The sequence below is a fragment of the Osmia bicornis genome, chromosome 16 (assembly GCF_907164935.1).
Source record: "Osmia bicornis bicornis chromosome 16, iOsmBic2.1, whole genome shotgun sequence".
Taxonomy (NCBI): Eukaryota; Metazoa; Arthropoda; class Insecta; order Hymenoptera; family Megachilidae; genus Osmia; species Osmia bicornis.
Genome location: NC_060231.1, coordinates 4343656 through 4361915, shown reverse-complemented (window position 1 = coordinate 4361915; position 18260 = coordinate 4343656). Strand labels below are relative to the sequence as shown.

At 32.2% G+C, this 18260-nt stretch overlaps 5 protein-coding genes and 1 long non-coding RNA gene across 9 annotated transcripts; 3 read left to right on the top strand and 3 right to left on the bottom strand.

Annotated features, from left to right (window-relative positions):
* Positions 1–28: 28 nt before the first annotated feature.
* Positions 29–1249, bottom strand: LOC114871515. Its single transcript, XM_029177507.2, has 4 exons — positions 890–1249; positions 606–749; positions 310–540; positions 29–225 (listed from the first exon to the last, which is right to left on the bottom strand). Exons 1-4 carry the CDS (start codon positions 1134–1136, stop codon positions 56–58), a joined length of 792 nt encoding a protein of 263 aa, XP_029033340.2. The 5' UTR covers positions 1137–1249; the 3' UTR covers positions 29–55.
* Positions 1250–1338: 89 nt separating this feature from the next.
* On the bottom strand, positions 1339–4676 carry LOC114871516 (adenylate kinase isoenzyme 1). Of its 2 annotated transcripts, none has more exons than XM_029177509.2 (5): positions 4573–4676; positions 2863–3144; positions 2098–2223; positions 1752–1937; positions 1339–1689 (listed from the first exon to the last, which is right to left on the bottom strand). In XM_029177509.2, the coding sequence occupies exons 2-5, from the start codon at positions 3046–3048 to the stop codon at positions 1618–1620; spliced, it is 570 nt and encodes a 189-aa protein (XP_029033342.1). In that variant the 5' UTR covers positions 3049–3144; positions 4573–4676; the 3' UTR covers positions 1339–1617. The 2 variants fall into 2 exon arrangements, with proteins under 2 accessions (XP_029033342.1, XP_029033341.1); XM_029177508.2 differs by lacking the exon at positions 4573–4676 and adding an exon at positions 4452–4540.
* A 429-nt stretch (positions 4677–5105) lies between these two features.
* On the top strand, positions 5106–5549 carry LOC114871519. Its single transcript, XR_003788585.1, has 2 exons — positions 5106–5290; positions 5387–5549. It is a non-coding gene; the product is annotated as an uncharacterized LOC114871519 (long non-coding RNA).
* Positions 5550–5835: 286 nt separating this feature from the next.
* LOC114871511 (T-complex protein 1 subunit eta) lies at positions 5836–9015 on the top strand. The gene is made up of 5 exons (XM_029177500.2): positions 5836–5980; positions 6597–6857; positions 7073–7875; positions 7941–8210; positions 8379–9015. Exons 1-5 carry the CDS (start codon positions 5978–5980, stop codon positions 8668–8670), a joined length of 1629 nt encoding a protein of 542 aa, XP_029033333.1. The 5' UTR covers positions 5836–5977; the 3' UTR covers positions 8671–9015.
* A 91-nt stretch (positions 9016–9106) lies between these two features.
* Positions 9107–16853, top strand: LOC114871513 (thiamin pyrophosphokinase 1-like). 2 transcript variants are annotated; one of them, XM_029177502.2, is made up of 7 exons: positions 9107–10074; positions 10164–10259; positions 12978–13151; positions 13224–13486; positions 13558–13674; positions 13742–13904; positions 13965–16853. In XM_029177502.2, the coding sequence occupies exons 1-7, from the start codon at positions 9606–9608 to the stop codon at positions 14117–14119; spliced, it is 1437 nt and encodes a 478-aa protein (XP_029033335.1). In that variant the 5' UTR covers positions 9107–9605; the 3' UTR covers positions 14120–16853. The 2 variants fall into 2 exon arrangements, with proteins under 2 accessions (XP_029033335.1, XP_029033334.1); XM_029177501.2 differs by lacking the exons at positions 9107–10074; positions 10164–10259 and adding an exon at positions 10394–10645.
* LOC114871514 (mitochondrial protein C2orf69 homolog) lies at positions 10654–12714 on the bottom strand. 2 transcript variants are annotated; one of them, XM_029177505.2, is made up of 5 exons: positions 12560–12714; positions 11819–11946; positions 11583–11745; positions 11279–11522; positions 10654–11198 (listed from the first exon to the last, which is right to left on the bottom strand). In XM_029177505.2, the coding sequence occupies exons 1-5, from the start codon at positions 12614–12616 to the stop codon at positions 10996–10998; spliced, it is 795 nt and encodes a 264-aa protein (XP_029033338.2). In that variant the 5' UTR covers positions 12617–12714; the 3' UTR covers positions 10654–10995. The 2 variants fall into 2 exon arrangements, with proteins under 2 accessions (XP_029033338.2, XP_029033336.2); XM_029177503.2 differs by having other exon boundaries at positions 12013–12648.
* Positions 16854–18260: the final 1407 nt, after the last annotated feature.

Sequence of the window (18260 nt, the reverse complement as noted above, 5' to 3'; positions counted from 1 at the left end):
TCTTTTTATGTAATTGTAGACACTTCATATTTTAAATTATGTTAATACTTAGAATCTACATAGGTGGAATCTCACAAATAAAAGGTAGTGTACTGCCACAGGATACAACTTTCCAAAAAGGGCTAAGTTCTGATTTGGATTGCAGTACTAAAGTAACACATCCCTTGGAGTGTGATGGCTCTCCCCTACCCCATGCTCTATAATTGAAACATGAAAGTGGTTCTCCTGAAAATTATATTATCCATTTTATTTATCATTCTCTAAGCCTAAGAGGCTAAAATATTTCATTTAAAAATTTAATTCAACTACCGAATTCATTTTTCCACAGACTCTTCCTATCATGATTGCTGAGTCCAACAAAAGTGGGTGTATTTTGTGAAATATATTTCGCAAAACCGTTCGTACGTTCTTCACTAATTACGTGAGCCAACGAAGCATTCATCTTTTGGCAGGCTGCTTGTGCCTGGCTGTAATTCAAATTATTGTTTGAAAATACAAACACACCTGTCCTAGGGATGCAAGCCAGCGTGTAATTAGAGCCTGAAAGAAGACGAGGAAAGTCTTTGTCTCGTTTACTTTTTAAATTCACATATTATTTCATTTACCAAGTGCCAAGGAAGTGGGATAGGTGCTATAGTAGTTGTAATTCTTGTCCCTTGCCAACATAGTCAAGTTATGTACCTCAGGACATTGGAGAGCTTCGCACCTTTTTTGGGTCTTTTTGATGCTTTTATTGTGTCTGAGGTCATCTATTGTGGGAAATAAGTATGAAATAGAGTCTGTTCTCTTTTGGGAGAGACAGGAAGAGCCTCAGCGTCTCTCCCTCAAATATCTTTCAAACTTGCCTCAGTTGCATGTACTCTGTATAGTAATCATATTTTCTTCTTACCGTGATGATCAGTTTCCAAGCCGTAATTGAATGCCAGGGCTTTCTTGGCCGTAGCAAATTTCATGCACTCTCTCACGTTCAGAACCATTGTTCTCGACAGTATTAACTGATTCAAACGAGCATTAGATTTCATTAATTTATAACTTGGCAATTTATAAGAGTTGATCTGACAGCAAGGATTGCACTTGATTAAATTTATTGATAATAGTACTATTAAAAATCTTGAAATTATATCTGTACTATGCATTTTTACTTTCGTGATTTGATTCAATGCACAGCTTCAGTTTCAAACTGTTACTGAATAACTGAAAAACAGGATTCAGTGACAGACATAGCTAATTAACTTGTCATTACAGTGTATGTACACTCAGGTTCAAAGAGGAGTAATCTCTTATTGTCCTGTTGTAGTAGGTAAAGGAGACAGATTTGTAAAAAATCAACACACAAAATTCATAAAATATATCAATTTTAATTGCCAGTTGAAACAATAACGACCATCGATCATCATATTAAATTTCTAATGTACATATTGCTTTGTGTCGGCAGGTACTTCAGATTTGCAATACATATTCTAATTTGTGCCATAGTTGTGTCAATAGGTGTCAATCTCATAAAAAAATCAACTGTAAAATAAATTGTGTGTTTCAAGGTCGATAGTAGAATCACGGAAAGATTGTGCAATTAGGCGGTTTTTAAACAAAAGCTTATGATTCTGTTAACAAAATTTTCTAAGCTAATAAACCATCTAGAGCTTTTGAAGCTTCAAGGAATATGGCGTCCACAGATCCTTCAGCATTGATCTAAAAAAGATAAAAAATAATTTACAATCAACTTATGGGAAGATTATCACACAAGAACTTACCCTAACTACTTTGTCTTTGTAGTGTTCAACAATTTCACCATTTTTAATATTAAATATTTCAATCCTCTTTTTAATTGTTTCCTCGTTATCGTCTGCTCTCTTGGACACAGCTGCACGACCCAGCAGTCTCTTCATCAAGGTTTCATTTGCGACATCGAAGAAGATGATTAAGTCAACGGGGCAAACCTAGATAAATCATAAATTTAATAAAACAGGCATGGGCATGGGTTTGGGCATGGGCATGGGCTTGGGCATGGGCGCCCGAGTACAGTAGCCCACAGCAAGCGCGACGCACCTAGGTGCGCATACCTGGTTTTAATTAGTTCAATGATTATACAGTGCTTACGTTCTTCTCAAATAGAATTCCCTGATCTAATTCACGAGGATAGCCGTCGATAAGGAATCCAGTCTTTGTGGCTCCTTCACATTTCGCCTTTTGCATCCGTTCTCTTATCAGGTCCAGTACTATATCCTAACGGAAACCATAGGATCTTCACACTATGAAAAGTTCATAAATCTCTTTCGTTTAAGTTTCTTTGAAACATTATATGCTAGTGACATGTTTCTCGTTCCGAAAGAAGAAATTTGTTCATTGCTTGTATTTGTTAATATTTACATACGTAACTGGCTTTGCGCCACGAGCATTATATGTATTACGAATGATCATTGGTGTAACTAGGAAGGAGTCGTGGGCCTCCCCTAAATAGGTAGGTGACATGGATCCAACTTGTTGGGTACGTGCCTTGCCCCCCGACCTTAATGGACCTAATCCCATAGAGTCCCAATTATGCCAATAGGCCCAATCCCATAGAGTTTCTATTATGCCAATGGGCCCAGTTCCATAAAGTCCTAATTACGTCAATGGGCCCAAACCTATAAAGTCTCAATTATGCCAATGGGCCCAATTCCATAAAGTCCTAATTACGTCAATGGGCCCAAACCTATAAAGTCTCAATTATGCCAATGGGCCCAATTCCATAAAGTCCTAATTACGTCAATGGGCCCAAACCTATAAAGTCTCAATTATGCCAATGGGCCCAATCCCATAAGAGTCCTGGTTACACCAATGTAACTGACATTCCATTCCTAATTACATTCACATATTATTTACCGTTGGGACGAATAAACCTTTGGACATAAGTTCCTGAAGTGAGGCTCCTCTGGGGCTGCCACTGGCAACCTCTTCTCTTAACAAATCACCACTGCTTATGTGATAGAATCCATATTTCGCAATGATGCGCTCGCACTGCGTTCCCTTGCCGCAACCAGGTCCACCAATTATCCAAACCGTTTTCATTTTCTCCAAATTTTTTAATCGATTTGATGTTGATGATACAAAGTCTTGCTCAAAATTTATACTACAGTTGTTTTCTATTTTTCCCCGCCCCTCTTCCTGTTAAGAATATATTGCTCTCCATTAGTCTTCCTCTTCGTGCAACCATGATTATGATTTCTCACTTTTTATTTATTTATTTAAGAAAACAAATTTTTTGATACAATAATATTGTAAGTGTACAAAATAAACGAGTATATGCGTGTGAGGATGTAAGAGTTGAATGAGGGGAAGAAGGAAGTTACTTTTAAGGAAGTTATTTTAAAGAAAAAAATAATTTTTAATTATATCGGTCCATTCTTTTATTTTAATCAGTTCTAAAGGAGAAACTTTTTATTAATTATGAAAATAATTAATTTTCTTAGTGAGATTCTTCTGATCAATAACAAACTTCGCTTCTGATAGACTCTTTTTATACTTCCCTTGAACTTTCAGCCAATTTTCATACATGAACGTTTCACAGTAAGATCGAAACGGTAATACGAGTTAGATACAGACCAGTGGTCACATCAATTTACGTTGATGTACGAGATGATGTTATAAATAGTTCTTAGCGGTAGCATTTATTTGTCTCGCGTGCAAATTCTATGTAGCACTATTGCTTGCATACTTTTAATTTAAATAATTTTTTAAATTACATTACATTAATTTTTATATAATATGCATTATTCAATTGTAATAAAAAAAAATTTGAAATGAAGATGACCTTGAAACATTCCACTTCCGGGGGCACATGCATCACGTGATGCACTATAATTTTGCCTAATGACATTTTTTTCTATAATTTTGGAGTTTTAATTCTGTGATTTATTTTTTCAACATTTGATACCGTAAAAAGGATTTGTATAACTTGACAAACTGTCAGAATCTAATATCTCATAATTCGTATCTTTTTAATGATAAAATGATAAGTATACACCTGCTGGTAACGAGGAATCATCAAAAATAAAATTTATTAAAATTTTGGTGTAATCAGAGTCAACAAACGGTGGAATAATTTCCCCCCCATCTTTTTCACTTTATACTAATAAGTACCATCTAAAAAAAGAAAATAAATTATTCCTTAGATATTATCAGAAATTTGGAAAGATGTTCAAAGGTGATCTTACGTAACGTCCAGATAAATTTTGTCAATTTTCTTACTCTCTCCCAAAGAATTTTATGTTTAAATAAGTACCCAAAAATAAACCTAGATATACTACAGTAAGTACCTTAGTTTGACATTGAGTGTCCTTTTTATATCAAAATATATGTGTAATGCAATATTTGATTAAATAAATAAAAATATAATTAATTTTTAAATTATGTTCCAGGTGTAATAAATAATTTTGAGGATTTAATTGAACGTGTATGAAGTGTATAGTTACGATAATAATAGTGATGAAACTGGTAAACAATAAAAATGGCGCGATCGTGGACATTTAACAGTTTGATCAGTTTACTTTAACTTAAAATCTCACTGATACAGCACGTGACCGTTTTACTTACTATTCGAGACACATCAGACACGAGATTTCACTATTAACTGCTGAAAGAGAAATAGTCAAAAGCTTTCGCGTGAAAATTTCGAACATATCGATTTGTCATTGGCTCCTTGTCATCGGGTGGGAGTTATTTCGCGCATGCGCAACGTCGTAAGGTCAGCACTTGGGATGCAAAATGAATATATTGTACGTACATTTTGGTGCAATGTAGACTTCTCTTAATTAAAGGTAAGTATATTAAGGAGAACCTAACCTGGACCTAAGGAAGATATTTGATCTTAAAAAGTTATTATAAAAATACAATACTAATATTACTATATTTAGTTAGCCTTGACTACTCGCGAATGGATCTACTTCCGTGACAGTAATTTGGCCAACTTAGTAGGCACATGTATCTTCTACTTGTGATGCAAATCGATTGATGTCAAGTAAAAATGATTGATTACACAAAATATATTAGTGACAAATTCAAAAAGGGAATTATCTTTACAAATTGTGAAGATACATTGTTAAAATTTTGAATTTGCTTTTACCTCGGTAATAAAACTGTCTTGTTCTGAAGCGTGTAAGATACGATCCTTCTGGATTTTACTTAAAATTAAGAGTATCGTGTAACACAATATATACACTTTTTGTAATATTTATATGTCGACATGTGTGATATGTAATTTCAGATAAATGCGCGCGTTTCTTGAAAGCTGTAACACGACTAGAATTTGCCGGTAAGACACTTCCTGGGTGTACACTAAGAACTTGTAGTATGTTTAAAAATAAATGGGCGGTAAATGTTGAATCTTAATTTCTATTCACGTAAATAGGTCACGAATTAAACCCCCTTGTGATGCTACCAAAAACTAAATCCTCCAGTGCTCCTCTGTTTCCGGTCATCAAAATTTTGGCATAAATGACTGCCATCTATTGCTTATTTAGGTGAATACTCTATTTTGTATATAAACAAATAAAAAGAAAAGAGTATTTGAATACTGAATTTTCTATTAAAAATTTATGTTATAGATGTAAATATAATATTACACACTAAAAAATAAAAAATTAATTAGTTGTTTGCTACCCCTCCATATTCTAATTGCATACTTATGTTAGTATACAAGTGAGGTAGTTAAATATTACTTCCATTAGTAGTAATATATTTTTGTATAATAACCCTTACGTTAATGATTAAATGAAATATTTAAAAAGAATATCAAATAATTTGGTAAGTTTAAATTTTTATTTCTGATTGGTCAATGCTTTCTGACAAACCTTCTTCCGTTGAGTATGAACGACACTCAACACTTGTATCCTTAGTAGAATCATCTCGAATAGTAATTTACAGGTTACCGAAGTATTCCTGCTCGAACAGTGTATAAAATAAAAACGAAAGCCAGTTAATCGAACGATAAGTTATAAAAATGGTAAGCCAGAAATGAAGTTTCTCATTTTAGCCATAAAAGAATATGAAGTTTTGCTTCTCTGATAAGAATATGAATTTATATTCACAATTTCAATGCCGACCGCTTTCTTACTTTAGAAAGAAAATATAATTTATGTTGACAAGTAATGACCGTTTTAACAACGAAGAATGATTATGCTTAATTAGTATCAATATTTTTAGGCAGTAATAAGTTATTGCACGGAAGAATGAATATCATGTTATAGGTTCGGTTGCTCTAACCTTATAAGGATAATTTCAGTTCACTTCCATAACGTGCATGCGGAAACGCATTAATAATGAATCAAATAAAAATCCATTCCTTGGGAAATTTATATAAACTAATTAATTTTATAAGCAATCAACATTTTACATAGTAACAAAACAAAGAAACTAATTCTTAATTCATCTGTCTTTTGAAATTTGACAAGATATTCACAGAAAACTTATAATCGCCATATTACTGTAAAAGTCACATGTACAATTGAATAAAAAAATAGCAAAAATGGGAAAATACATGAGAGTATATAATTATTGTTATCAGAATTACTATTTCATTGTTAGTAATAGATATACAAAATTATTTATATTCCTTCCAGCAACCTCAAATAATTTTACTCAAAGAAGGCACAGATGCCTCACAGGGAAAGCAACAGCTTATATCCAACATAAATGCATGCCAAGTAGTGGTAGATGCTGTTAGGACTACTCTGGGTCCAAGAGGAATGGATAAACTGATTGTTGACCAAAATGGAAAAGCAACTATTTCGAACGATGGTGCTACTATTTTAAAACTTTTAGAAGTAATTCATCCTGCAGCTAAAACCTTAGTGGATATTGCTAAGTCTCAGGATGCCGAAGTAAGTAACATCTAATTAAAAAATTAGCTCTGTAAAAAGAGAAAATGGTAATGTGCAAAGTATAACATTTACCAGTTTATATGCAGAGAACAGTATTTAAGAACTGCTAGACTGGTAACTTCTTCAAGATTTGTAGTTACCTCAATAATGTTCAAACATTTTATTAAATATAAAACTTTGCGTAAATGCTCTAATCTGTCTATTTTATGTTACAGGTTGGTGACGGTACTACAAGTGTTGTTTTACTAGCAGGAGAATTTTTGAAGCAAATGAAACCATTTATTGAAGAAGGCGTACACCCGCGTATCATGATCAAAGCTCTACGTATTGCCCTTCAAGTAGCAGTTGACAAAATAAATGCAGTCAGTGTGAAAATAGATAAATCTAGCAAAGAAAAACTAATGGAACTTTTAGAAGAATGTGCAGCTACGTCTATGAGTTCAAAATTAATTCACCAACAAAAAAAATTCTTCAGCCGTATGGTTGTCAAAGCTGTTATGATGCTTGATGATATGTTACCTCTTAACATGATTGGAATTAAGAAAGTCTCAGGTGGAGCATTAGAAGATTCAGAACTGGTCAAAGGAGTAGCTTTTAAGAAAACCTTTTCTTATGCTGGATTTGAAATGCAGCCTAAGAAATATCAAGACTGTAAAATTGCTCTGTTAAATATAGAGTTAGAGCTCAAAGCAGAAAGGGACAACGCAGAAATACGCGTGGATAATGTTGCCGAATATCAAAAGATAGTCGACGCCGAATGGCAGATTTTATATAACAAGCTCGACAAAATTCATCAGAGTGGGGCGCAGGTTGTATTGTCAAAATTACCAATTGGTGATGTTGCTACGCAATATTTCGCGGACCGTGATATGTTCTGTGCGGGCAGGGTTCCTGAGGAAGATTTGAGGAGAACATTGAAAGCTTGCGGAGGAAACATTTTAACCACGGTACATGATATTAAGGATTCCGACCTTGGCAGGTGTGAAATGTTTGAAGAAAGACAAATTGGTGGAGAAAGGTATTTTAATTCAACTGTTAATCGATCTTTATTGTCAATTATAATAACAATATATTTATCTCTAGATTCAACTTCTTCTATGAAGGATCACGTGCTAAAACTTGTACATTCATATTGCGCGGAGGAGCCGAGCAGTTCTTGGAAGAAACTGAGAGGTCTTTGCACGATGCTATTATGGTTGTAAGACGTTTGTTTAAAACTAACGCTTATGTGGCTGGTGGAGGAGCTATTGAGATGGAGCTATCAAAAACTTTACGGGATTACTCTCGTATTGTAGCGGGAAAAGAGCAACTTTTAATTGGAGCAATAGCTCGTGCATTGGAGGTTATTCCAAGGTACATATCCTTTCCTGTCCACTGATCGCAAGAAGTCGCACTAATTAGGCTCGTGTAAAACTAGGGAGTTAGTCGTTTGCCTAGTGCCCCCTAGACTTTTTGTCATCGGAGGACAGTATATAATAATATTAATTTTATGAAAAATAAATGTAATTACGTTATTTCTAGGCAATTATGTGATAATGCTGGTTTCGATGCAACAAGTATTCTAAATAAACTACGACAGAAACAGCACAAAGGCATGCATACTTATGGCGTTGATATTAATACCGAAGATATCGGTGACAATATGGCAGCTTTCGTATGGGAACCTGCCGTTGTCAAAATTAACGCATTAACCGCTGCATCCGAAGCGGCGTGTCTTATTTTGTCTGTAGATGAAACCATAAAGAATCCCAAGAGCGGTCAGGACAATGGTCCTCAAGCGCCAATGGGACGCGGCATGGGAAGACCAATGTAATAATAAAATTGCTTTATCGGCTTGAATTTGAAAGAACCCTATAAATTAAACACTAATAACACATGCACCGAAGTTTATACTATTACGAGCTATTGTATTACGTGACAATTTTTTCATATTTCTTTTCCATATTGTAATATACGATGAAATAGATCTCGTAATCTCTTTCCTCAAGTATTTTAATATTTCGTCATTAAAGTCATCATTGGTAAAATTTAACATTAATTTCTGTTTAGTACGTAGTTACATATTTTTGCATTTATAGTTACAAGATAAAAATGTATTAAAACAAATTAATTTATACATATGCTTGGAAAAAATTAAAGCTATTGCATTTTAACAATAGCAATTTAGGTTTATTTATTACCATATAATTATTTATAATTAAATAATTACTGACCGGATCCTTACAAAATCTGTATGCAAGCATAATTAATTATTTTAACAATCGACTTGCGAATCGAGTTCATTATTCATTTTACTAGTTAATTAACGAACCGATTCGCTTTAGCAACTTTATTTGAGAAAAAAATAAATAGATAATTACTTATAATATTTAATAAGTAATCAATAAGAAAAATTTGTGATCCTAACTCGTACTTAGAACTTCGATATTATTAGGTTACCTGTTAAACTTCCCGGCGGAAATTCAAATCGCCTTTTCGATTATCAGAAATATCGATGAATCGTAGACAACTTCGTTTACATAACATTTTAGTGCCATTGTAATTTTGACTGTGTTCAAAGTGAATCGTACTCCATATAATGTTTGTAAATAATACGCGATGTAACCTCTGATTTAAAGAAAAATGCATATTTTATTTATAACTCCATTATGTAATATGTTTAACAAATGCTTCATATACAGAAGCACGTATTGAACCAAAAAATTATCAACTTTGAAAGAATATCAAGCGACTTTTGAACCGGCAAATATGAAAACTGAGATATCTTGGAAACGTCGTTTATTAAGAAAAAAATTGAAATACACATTGATATGCGTTTTTATAGCAGCTATTATTTTTGTAATACATCAGCTGGTTTATTTCAAGGAACTTAATCAGGCGATTGTAGGGAAATTAATTAGTGGATCCGTAAGAACATCTAATTACATTGTTACTGGTAAAGTGCATTCGAAATGGAACGACCTGTCACATTCTAAACTTTTACGTGATAAACAAGGTAAAACTGTATCATTGCGTGGAACACGCGATCAGGATATTTCAAAATACCTACCAAATGCCCAAGGAGAATTTGTATGTTTTACTTCTAAAGATAAGATAGACTTCTTCAAAATTAACGACAATTATTGTGACTGTCCCTTGGATGGTAGTGATGAACCTGGCACTAATGCATGTAACAATGGTGTGTTTCATTGTGAAATTTCAACCTTGCACTTTCCAGGTATTTAACATTTTATACCTTATTTTATACCACATTTTATACCACATTTAAAAAAAATAAAATTATTGATGATTTTAATCAAATCACAGTAAAAATACCATCTTACAAAGTTAATGATGGATATTGTGACTGTTGTGACGGATCTGATGAATGGGCTGAAGTCATATTACCTTATTCAAACAATGGTAAATACCTTTATCAAAAAGTGATATCAATTTTTCATTTATGTTACACTTATTAACACTTATTTCTTTTAGAATCTGGGAACATAACATACGATAAAAAGAAGTGTCAAACCAGATGCTAGTACAATATTAAACTTCATTGTTTAAATCAAATGTTTATTTTGTACTGATTCTCTATTAATCATGTTACATGAATTTTTTGCCATAAATTAATAGAAGTATTATATGTGAAACATATCAGAAGTTATATTATAAATTCTTTCATGTAACATGTTAGTAGAAAATAAGATTTTTAAAATTTTTACAAATACATTTGAATCACAGTAATCTAAATACCATTTAAGTGAACATTGTAACTGTTTGGCTTATCTGAAGAATGTTATCAGGTAAAGAAAAAACACTTTATATGCATTTACTTTTTATTCATATTTATTTTATTATATTTGAACAGTATAGTGTATATCATTATGCAAAACAAATGTTACTAAAAACTAACAAGATTGTGATTAAAATCACATGTAAATATTGAATCAAGAAGTTAACTGTCTTGTAAAAAGAACAGATATAAATTGTAATTAACTATAATTAAAACTACAGGTTTTTTATTTTTTATTTATTTTTTTTTTTAATTATTTCATGTCTGATAGTGCATTTAATAATTTAAGGCATAAATGTGTTAATATTGTTACTTATTGATAAAAGTAAAATATCGCAGACTTTTTTAAATATCACAACCTTACTGTGTGCAATTTCCAACAGCTTTGATAACGTTAAAATGAAGCAGCAAACTTCTTGGTTTATCTGTGAAATGTAATTCCCGTTTTATGGGAACTCCGATATTTTTCAAAGTAGTAGAAAATCGGTTCTCCTCTTCGCGATTCCACGGACGACTAGAATCTTGAACTTGATATGGTGTAACATGTACGTGAACATTTATCCCTATAATGATACATCAGTTTTTAAATATAATTAAATATTTAAAAATTAGAAACAAATTGCAACTTCTTTTCGTATATTACTTAATTTTGCAAATGATTCCAAGATGGATTTATCTGTGATCCATGTATCCTTAGTTCCTGCATGTCCACCATCTAACCACCACATACTTTCAATAAGTTTTATAAAATTATTAATTTCAACATCTGGTTTTGATTTTCTTTGGTAGTAATGAAACTCGTGAAGCAACTGATTTAAAACAACACAGCCTTTGCTAAAGCCCATTAATGTTAATTTTATTTTCTCAATACTGAAAAGACTAGGATCCTAAAAATTGAAACATATGTAAGATTACATGCAGACCACATACAGTGATTTAAAACATACCTCGTTACCACTGCATGTCTTAATATGATCCAAACATGATTTTACCAGTTCTTGTAAATGTTTTAAACCATTATGTGTTGGAAGGTACGATGGGATACCATATTCATTTCCTGGTACAAAGTTATCAAAACAGCTAAACAAAGCATGCATTGTTACATATATTCTAAAACAAAATTGAAAATGGTAAAACAAAAGCATATTAAATATACTGTCTCAAATATTATTTATAATATCACCTCGATGGACGAATGACAATTATATGTTTTTGGGGGAAGTTTGTTGATAGTATATGAGCAGTATTTTGCAAATTCCATTCTATATACTTTTTACTATCTGAATGTTGTTCCATATTCTCCTGAATGTCCTAGAAAGAAATTATACTGTAAACTATGTAACATATTACCTAATTACAAATGATATTTAAATGTACTTGAACATCTCCCCCAAAATATAAAAGAAGATCCTGGCTCGGAGGTATTTTCGGACGTGAATAAATGACATCGTTACATCGACCGACTATACCAGGAACTTTCTTCCAAACCCAAATTTTGGATGACATAATTTATCGAGGATTACTTCACAAAGTTATAATGAAAACAAACAGCGGTCCATATTAATTATTGTTAAGCTTTCAATAAATTCGATAACCGAATGAGATTGATGGAACAGTTTATGGGAAAATACATATAAGGCGTCTTTTCATCGATATCCCTTCAATTCTAGCGATATATGTATGCCTCCCATAAGTGTGATGCATCGAATTTAGAGCATCTTTATTTTGTTTCAATACACTTCTTGTGCGATTATAATGATTTATGTGATACTGATAAACGATTGTCGAACTATAAGGTGTTTCTGAATAGACGTAATACTAATCCATATTTTCAGCAGTGTTAACAATGCAGATACTTATGTTAATGAAAATGTTATGATGTAGCTAATTGATAACAGAGATTATTAATTTTATTCGAATTTACTTTAGAAATAGTATATAATAAGCATTTTTGTAGGGCAAAACCACGTGGTGATGACATTTAAATACTGAATTGACATGTATTTAAATTTCTATATAAGTTATTAAAAATAATCATGAATATGAAAAAATAAAAAAAAATTATTTTATTATTATTGCTGTGTAAATCGTCGTATATAAAGTATGCACGTTCTCAAAAGAAGTATTTCGAAATTGAGTTTCGTCACGAATGCAGTCCGGCAATTATTATGTAAGGCTTATATTAAAAATAGTAAATCTTCAATGTAATTGTATATAAGTGTTCTCTTATGATTCTATGAGATATTAATAGAACTAGAATTTTCTGACAGTGACTGAATTGTTCAAGTGACGAATTTTGAAACTGTGCAACATAACCTAATGTTTTAAACGTTTCTTTGCAGTTTTAAGAAAATATCAATCAAGCCAAAGGATGCAACATGATTCAGATTCCAATAGAACAGTATGGGATCCTTCACAAATATTCAAGTGTCCCCCAAATTACAAATATGCTGTAGTTATACTGAATCGTCCTCTTTATTGGAAGCATGACAGTGTCCTTAGGATATGGGAAAAGTGTAGGTTTCTATTCGTATAGAACTTTCATCTTTATTAAAAATATTTTACTAACAAGTACTTCTATTATTTAGCACAAATTAATGTTACTGTTGATGGTGGAACACATGCTTGGTTACATTACTTAGAAGAACGAGGTATAGATGTCTTCAATGGAAAGCATAACGAATATATACCAAACTTAATTACTGGGGATATGGACAGTTGTAGTCCATTAATACTAAAAAGGTTGCAATCCATAGGCTCTAGGGTTATAGAAACAATCAATCAGGATTATACAGATTATACAAAAGCTTTGATTCAGTTAGGACAATATGCTCAAAAGGAAAATATAAATGTAATATTGGATATCTTATTAAATTTTATCGAATGAATTGCATTTGATAACATAAAAATTATTGTTAACAGTTAAACGGAATATACGTGTTTGTAGACTCATCGGGAAGATTGGATCATATTGTTGAAAATCTTAATACTCTTCATAAAAGTGATAAGCTCATTGGACAATACATTCCGATAATACAGGTGATTATTTTTTATTCTATAACATTCTTAATAATTCTATATAATCAATTTTGTTTCTTTATTTCAGGTGATTCAAATAGCAAGTAATTCATTGACATGGATTTTAAAGCCAGGTTTCCATACTATAATTATTCCTAAAATCTTGGTCCAGAGTAATAGCTGGTGTGGACTTCTACCAATTGGTGCACCTGTTAACTGTATAACAACAACTGGTTTAAAGTGGAATTTAAGTAAGTGTAAATAAATATTTTAATTAATTTATTATTACAAAACAATGTTTTATTTTTCAGATCGTGCGACTTTACAATTTGGTGGTTTAATAAGCTCTTCAAATACGTATGACGATTGTTCTGAAGTAACTGTAAATACAGATTCATCAGTAGTATGGACTATGGGTATCGAAGCACTCGATGAAGAATTGAATTGCAAAAAATGTTGTCATTAGAAAATGATATTTCTATTTAGTTAATCAATTTTGAATACTTACAGTACCTAAGGTATAATAGCATACGGGCTTTTTGGTATTACAGTTCTCAGATGGCGAGTAGCCGGACTAACGAAGCATTGGTACCATCAGGTTTGTGCTAACCCGAGATATATTTCTTTCAAATTTAATTCTGTATATATTGCTTTTATTAAAAGTAATTTATTTTTTTAAATCTCATTGAAACGAAAAGACAGTTATGATGGATGGTCACGGGCAACGTAGGCTTCCTTTGTACCTTGTAAATAAGTAATTTATAAATCACAGTGTAAATATTCTACACACATCTAGAAATGGTGATTGAAAGTGATAAATACTTAATAATAACGCCGATGCCGCTATCCAAAAATTCATAGAAAAAACAAAATAAATTCACATATTCTTCATTAAAGTTTTTACTTTAAAGAAGAAACATTTTGATTCAAACGTTACATACAAATAAGATGTAATTTATTTATTTGATTTAATATAATTAAATATTTATATATATATATAAGTACGTAAAAATAAGTTATTATTAATGGGTTAAAGATTTTCAATTTTTCGAAATATTTCGAAATTTTATTACATTATTCCAAAAGTACAGCTTTTCCACTAAAAAAGTAATCTCTAATAGTGATTTTAACTTTAGTACTTATTATATACTTATTTAGGGATTGAATAATTGTTTCATTTAATGGAACAAGTCAATCCTAAGTTTAAAATAATTTAATTAATTTCATACAGAGTATTCTTTCGATCATGACAAAATTTATGAATTTCATATTGTTATTAATATTTTATTGTTACAGTGATTTTGTTTATCACATAGGACTTATCCCAAATCATTTTTGTGATCCATAATATATTTTAATATAAACTTTACTTATAAATAGAGCTTAGGAATTTTGGGGTAAAATAATTAATTTGTACTTATTTTTGGGTGTTTCAATTTTCAATTATTAGTTCAATTATTATTGAAAGAAATTATTAAAATTATTAAAATAAATGTCGGGAAGATTTACGTGATTAATTACGTCGTTAATTACATAGTACTAATAAATAATAGTTTTATGTTGAATTAAATATAGTACTATGCATATTAAATATTCTATTATACATTTAGATATAGTATTCTATAATAGAATATACATAATATGCATATGTCTATTTTCTGATTTTGTTCGAATAAAATTATTTTCGTTTTCTGTCTGCACTTCAACATAAATTTTGTTAGAAAATTAAATGGACAAAAATTATATTTTTATATTTCGTTAAAAGTGGAATGTAAAATTAATGTAATATCGATTATATTGTAATACAAATGTGATATTTTGGTATTTTTGAATCACACCCATCACCTACTTTACTCGTTATCAAATCAACCAACTTCCTAAGAAGTGTAAGTGCTAAGAAAAGTGTAATGCCCGTTTCCTCGAACGTGGATCAATTCAGAGTGGTAGACCCCTGTGGCTCGGGGGGATTAGAATACGGCCACGGTATCCCCTGCCTGTCGTAAGAGGCGACTAAAAGGGGACACACACATAAACGCAGCTCAAGCAAAAAATTGTAAAAGTATGGCGAAAAAACAGAAGCAAAAGTATGGCAAATGTATGAAACAATGTAAAATGCAAAAGAGAATGAAAAGAGGCGCGCAAAGCGCGCGTGGCCGGAAATATTCGTTGGGCAAAAGGGACAATAAACGTACCCAAAGTACGCCGCCCGGAGGAAATGGGATGTAAAAATGTATCCCTTTTTTCCGAACCGGGGAAAATTAAAGTAAAGTCAATTCAGAGTTCCTGTGAACTGCGTTCAATTTTGAACGCAGTTTAATCTTTAGTCAACGTATGTACGTTTGCTTTCCATCAACGCCACCTTTGTTCCGATCAACTGAACGTATACCATATGCGTGTTAACCCAAACTATATTCGTATCAAGTGATGTGATTGGTGCATAGCAGTGACTACAGATCCAGTGACTTGAATTTGTAGTCACTGTACATAGGTAATGAGCGTGTCAACCAGAAAGAAGCAGCATAACCAAAGCAAAGAGTAGGTATAATAAGAGGCGACACTATGAGAGAGAAACTACTTGCAGAAAGAGACAAAGTGATACAACCCATTTAAAGGTCCATTCGGCAATCTTCGTTTTCGACCGTGAACAGTCGTGAGCGCGCGACAAGTTTGTACTGTGGATTTACTTACATAGCCTATATTGTGGAAACTTCTTTGTCAGAATGCTCCAAAAAGCAAGAGTTTATGGCATTTCAGACCTTCATAAACCGGGAATTTTCTGGGGAATCAAGGAGGGGAAGGAGTACATTTTTTTAGATTTCCTAAGAATGGAGACTTGTAAGTATTATAAAGTCATAATTTGTCTGTAACAATATACGAACTTAGGTACTATAGAAACATAAATCTTGGAACAATAACATGCTTCAAGTATATATATTCACATGCCTGGCTTCAGGCATGTGGTAGAGAAGATCTTCCTGCATCGGAATATGAACACTACCACAAGACCCACAGAGTATGTAGTAAGCATTTAAAATAAAATGTACATGGGTCCTTCCAAATCCAGGTTATTACCAACAGCAGTTCCAAACCAGATTCAGTCTGGTATGAATATTATAGAAGTATTAATTGTATTAACCATTTAATTGTAGTAATCATACTATTATATAAAGAGACAGCGTTTGTTTGTATGTACAGAAAAATTTCAAAAACTACTTACCCGATTGATACCAAATTTTAACAGTAGCTTCCTTGCCTTCTCTGGAGTGACATAGGCTATATTGGTTTAATAAACTGTGGAAACTATCGCATTGAATTCTGCCTATCCGTGTGCGATCGTGACAACGTACGCGTTATATAGTATGGGGTCGCCGCTTTTCTACTGTTTCTGCAGGCAGCAATACCTACTTTTCTGAAATACTAGAGATTGATCACCAAAAAATAATACAATTATTACTTCAAATTTTCGAATTTTCTATTTATGAGAGCGGGCGAAGTCGCAACGGGGATGCTAGTTGAGTAATATATTGATCTCCTATTTTCATATCAGATACAAATATTTAAGAAGAGAGCAGTAATAATCCTGAGTTTGAGCCTCCAGCAAAAATTCGTGTTGTAGACATAGCAAGTAAAAATACATTTAAGTACATAATAAGTGTTTAATATATAAATACATAAGAATAAATAATTTAGATAAATGAGAATAAATAATTTAGATAAATGAGAATAAATATTTTTGATCTTATATGTTAGATCTTTAGCAATTGCAGGTCCATCTCATCAGGGAGACATTACATAAATCCAGACGAATCCTTTTACAATTGTTTATTTACTTTAGAAAACATCTTTTTTTCAAATGCACATTCTATTTTACCTCGCACCCATGTAGGTAAAAATATGTATCATTTATGTAGAAATGTAACTGGTTTTATTCACCCTTGCGAATTTTCCTTTAGAAAAGTTATTTATTAGATTAAGAATTTATTATACACTTAAATACAGCAATATGAGATATTCGTGAGAAGTCATGAGACAATCATTCCCTACATTACCGACGTTCGTGAACCATGGTCAAAAGACAATCGGTTTTGAAACTGAAGATTCCCGATTGTTTTATGTGTTTAGGTACCTCGTAAATACCCGGGTACTCGGTCCAAATCAATAGCCTTACTGAGAAGCTAGTATTTGGTCACGCATGCCCTACGACGAAGACAGCCATAATTTAGGCCCTAGTACTCAACTTTTATCTCTTGGGACCATATCTCTACTAACCCAAATATTAAATACATATGAAGAAAAAAAATTTCTCGCGACTTCCTCTACTCATGTTACAATTTCTGTTACTGCCTACTCCCAAGATAAGATTGGGATTCGCTATGGCGCCCCAGGCGCTGGGGCACGGCTTGGCTGTCCCTTGCATCCAAAATGGCGGACAGCATTTTGAAATGGAAACAAATGAAGTGTTCTTCAATATAATGAAACATGATAATAAAGCGTTTATACATCCTGTATTTTTAGTTTTAGTTACGCTCGATTAAAAGTAAGACTCGCGTACACCCGATATGCTTGCGGCAGGTATTTCTGTATCGCAAATAAGTTTGAATAGCCCG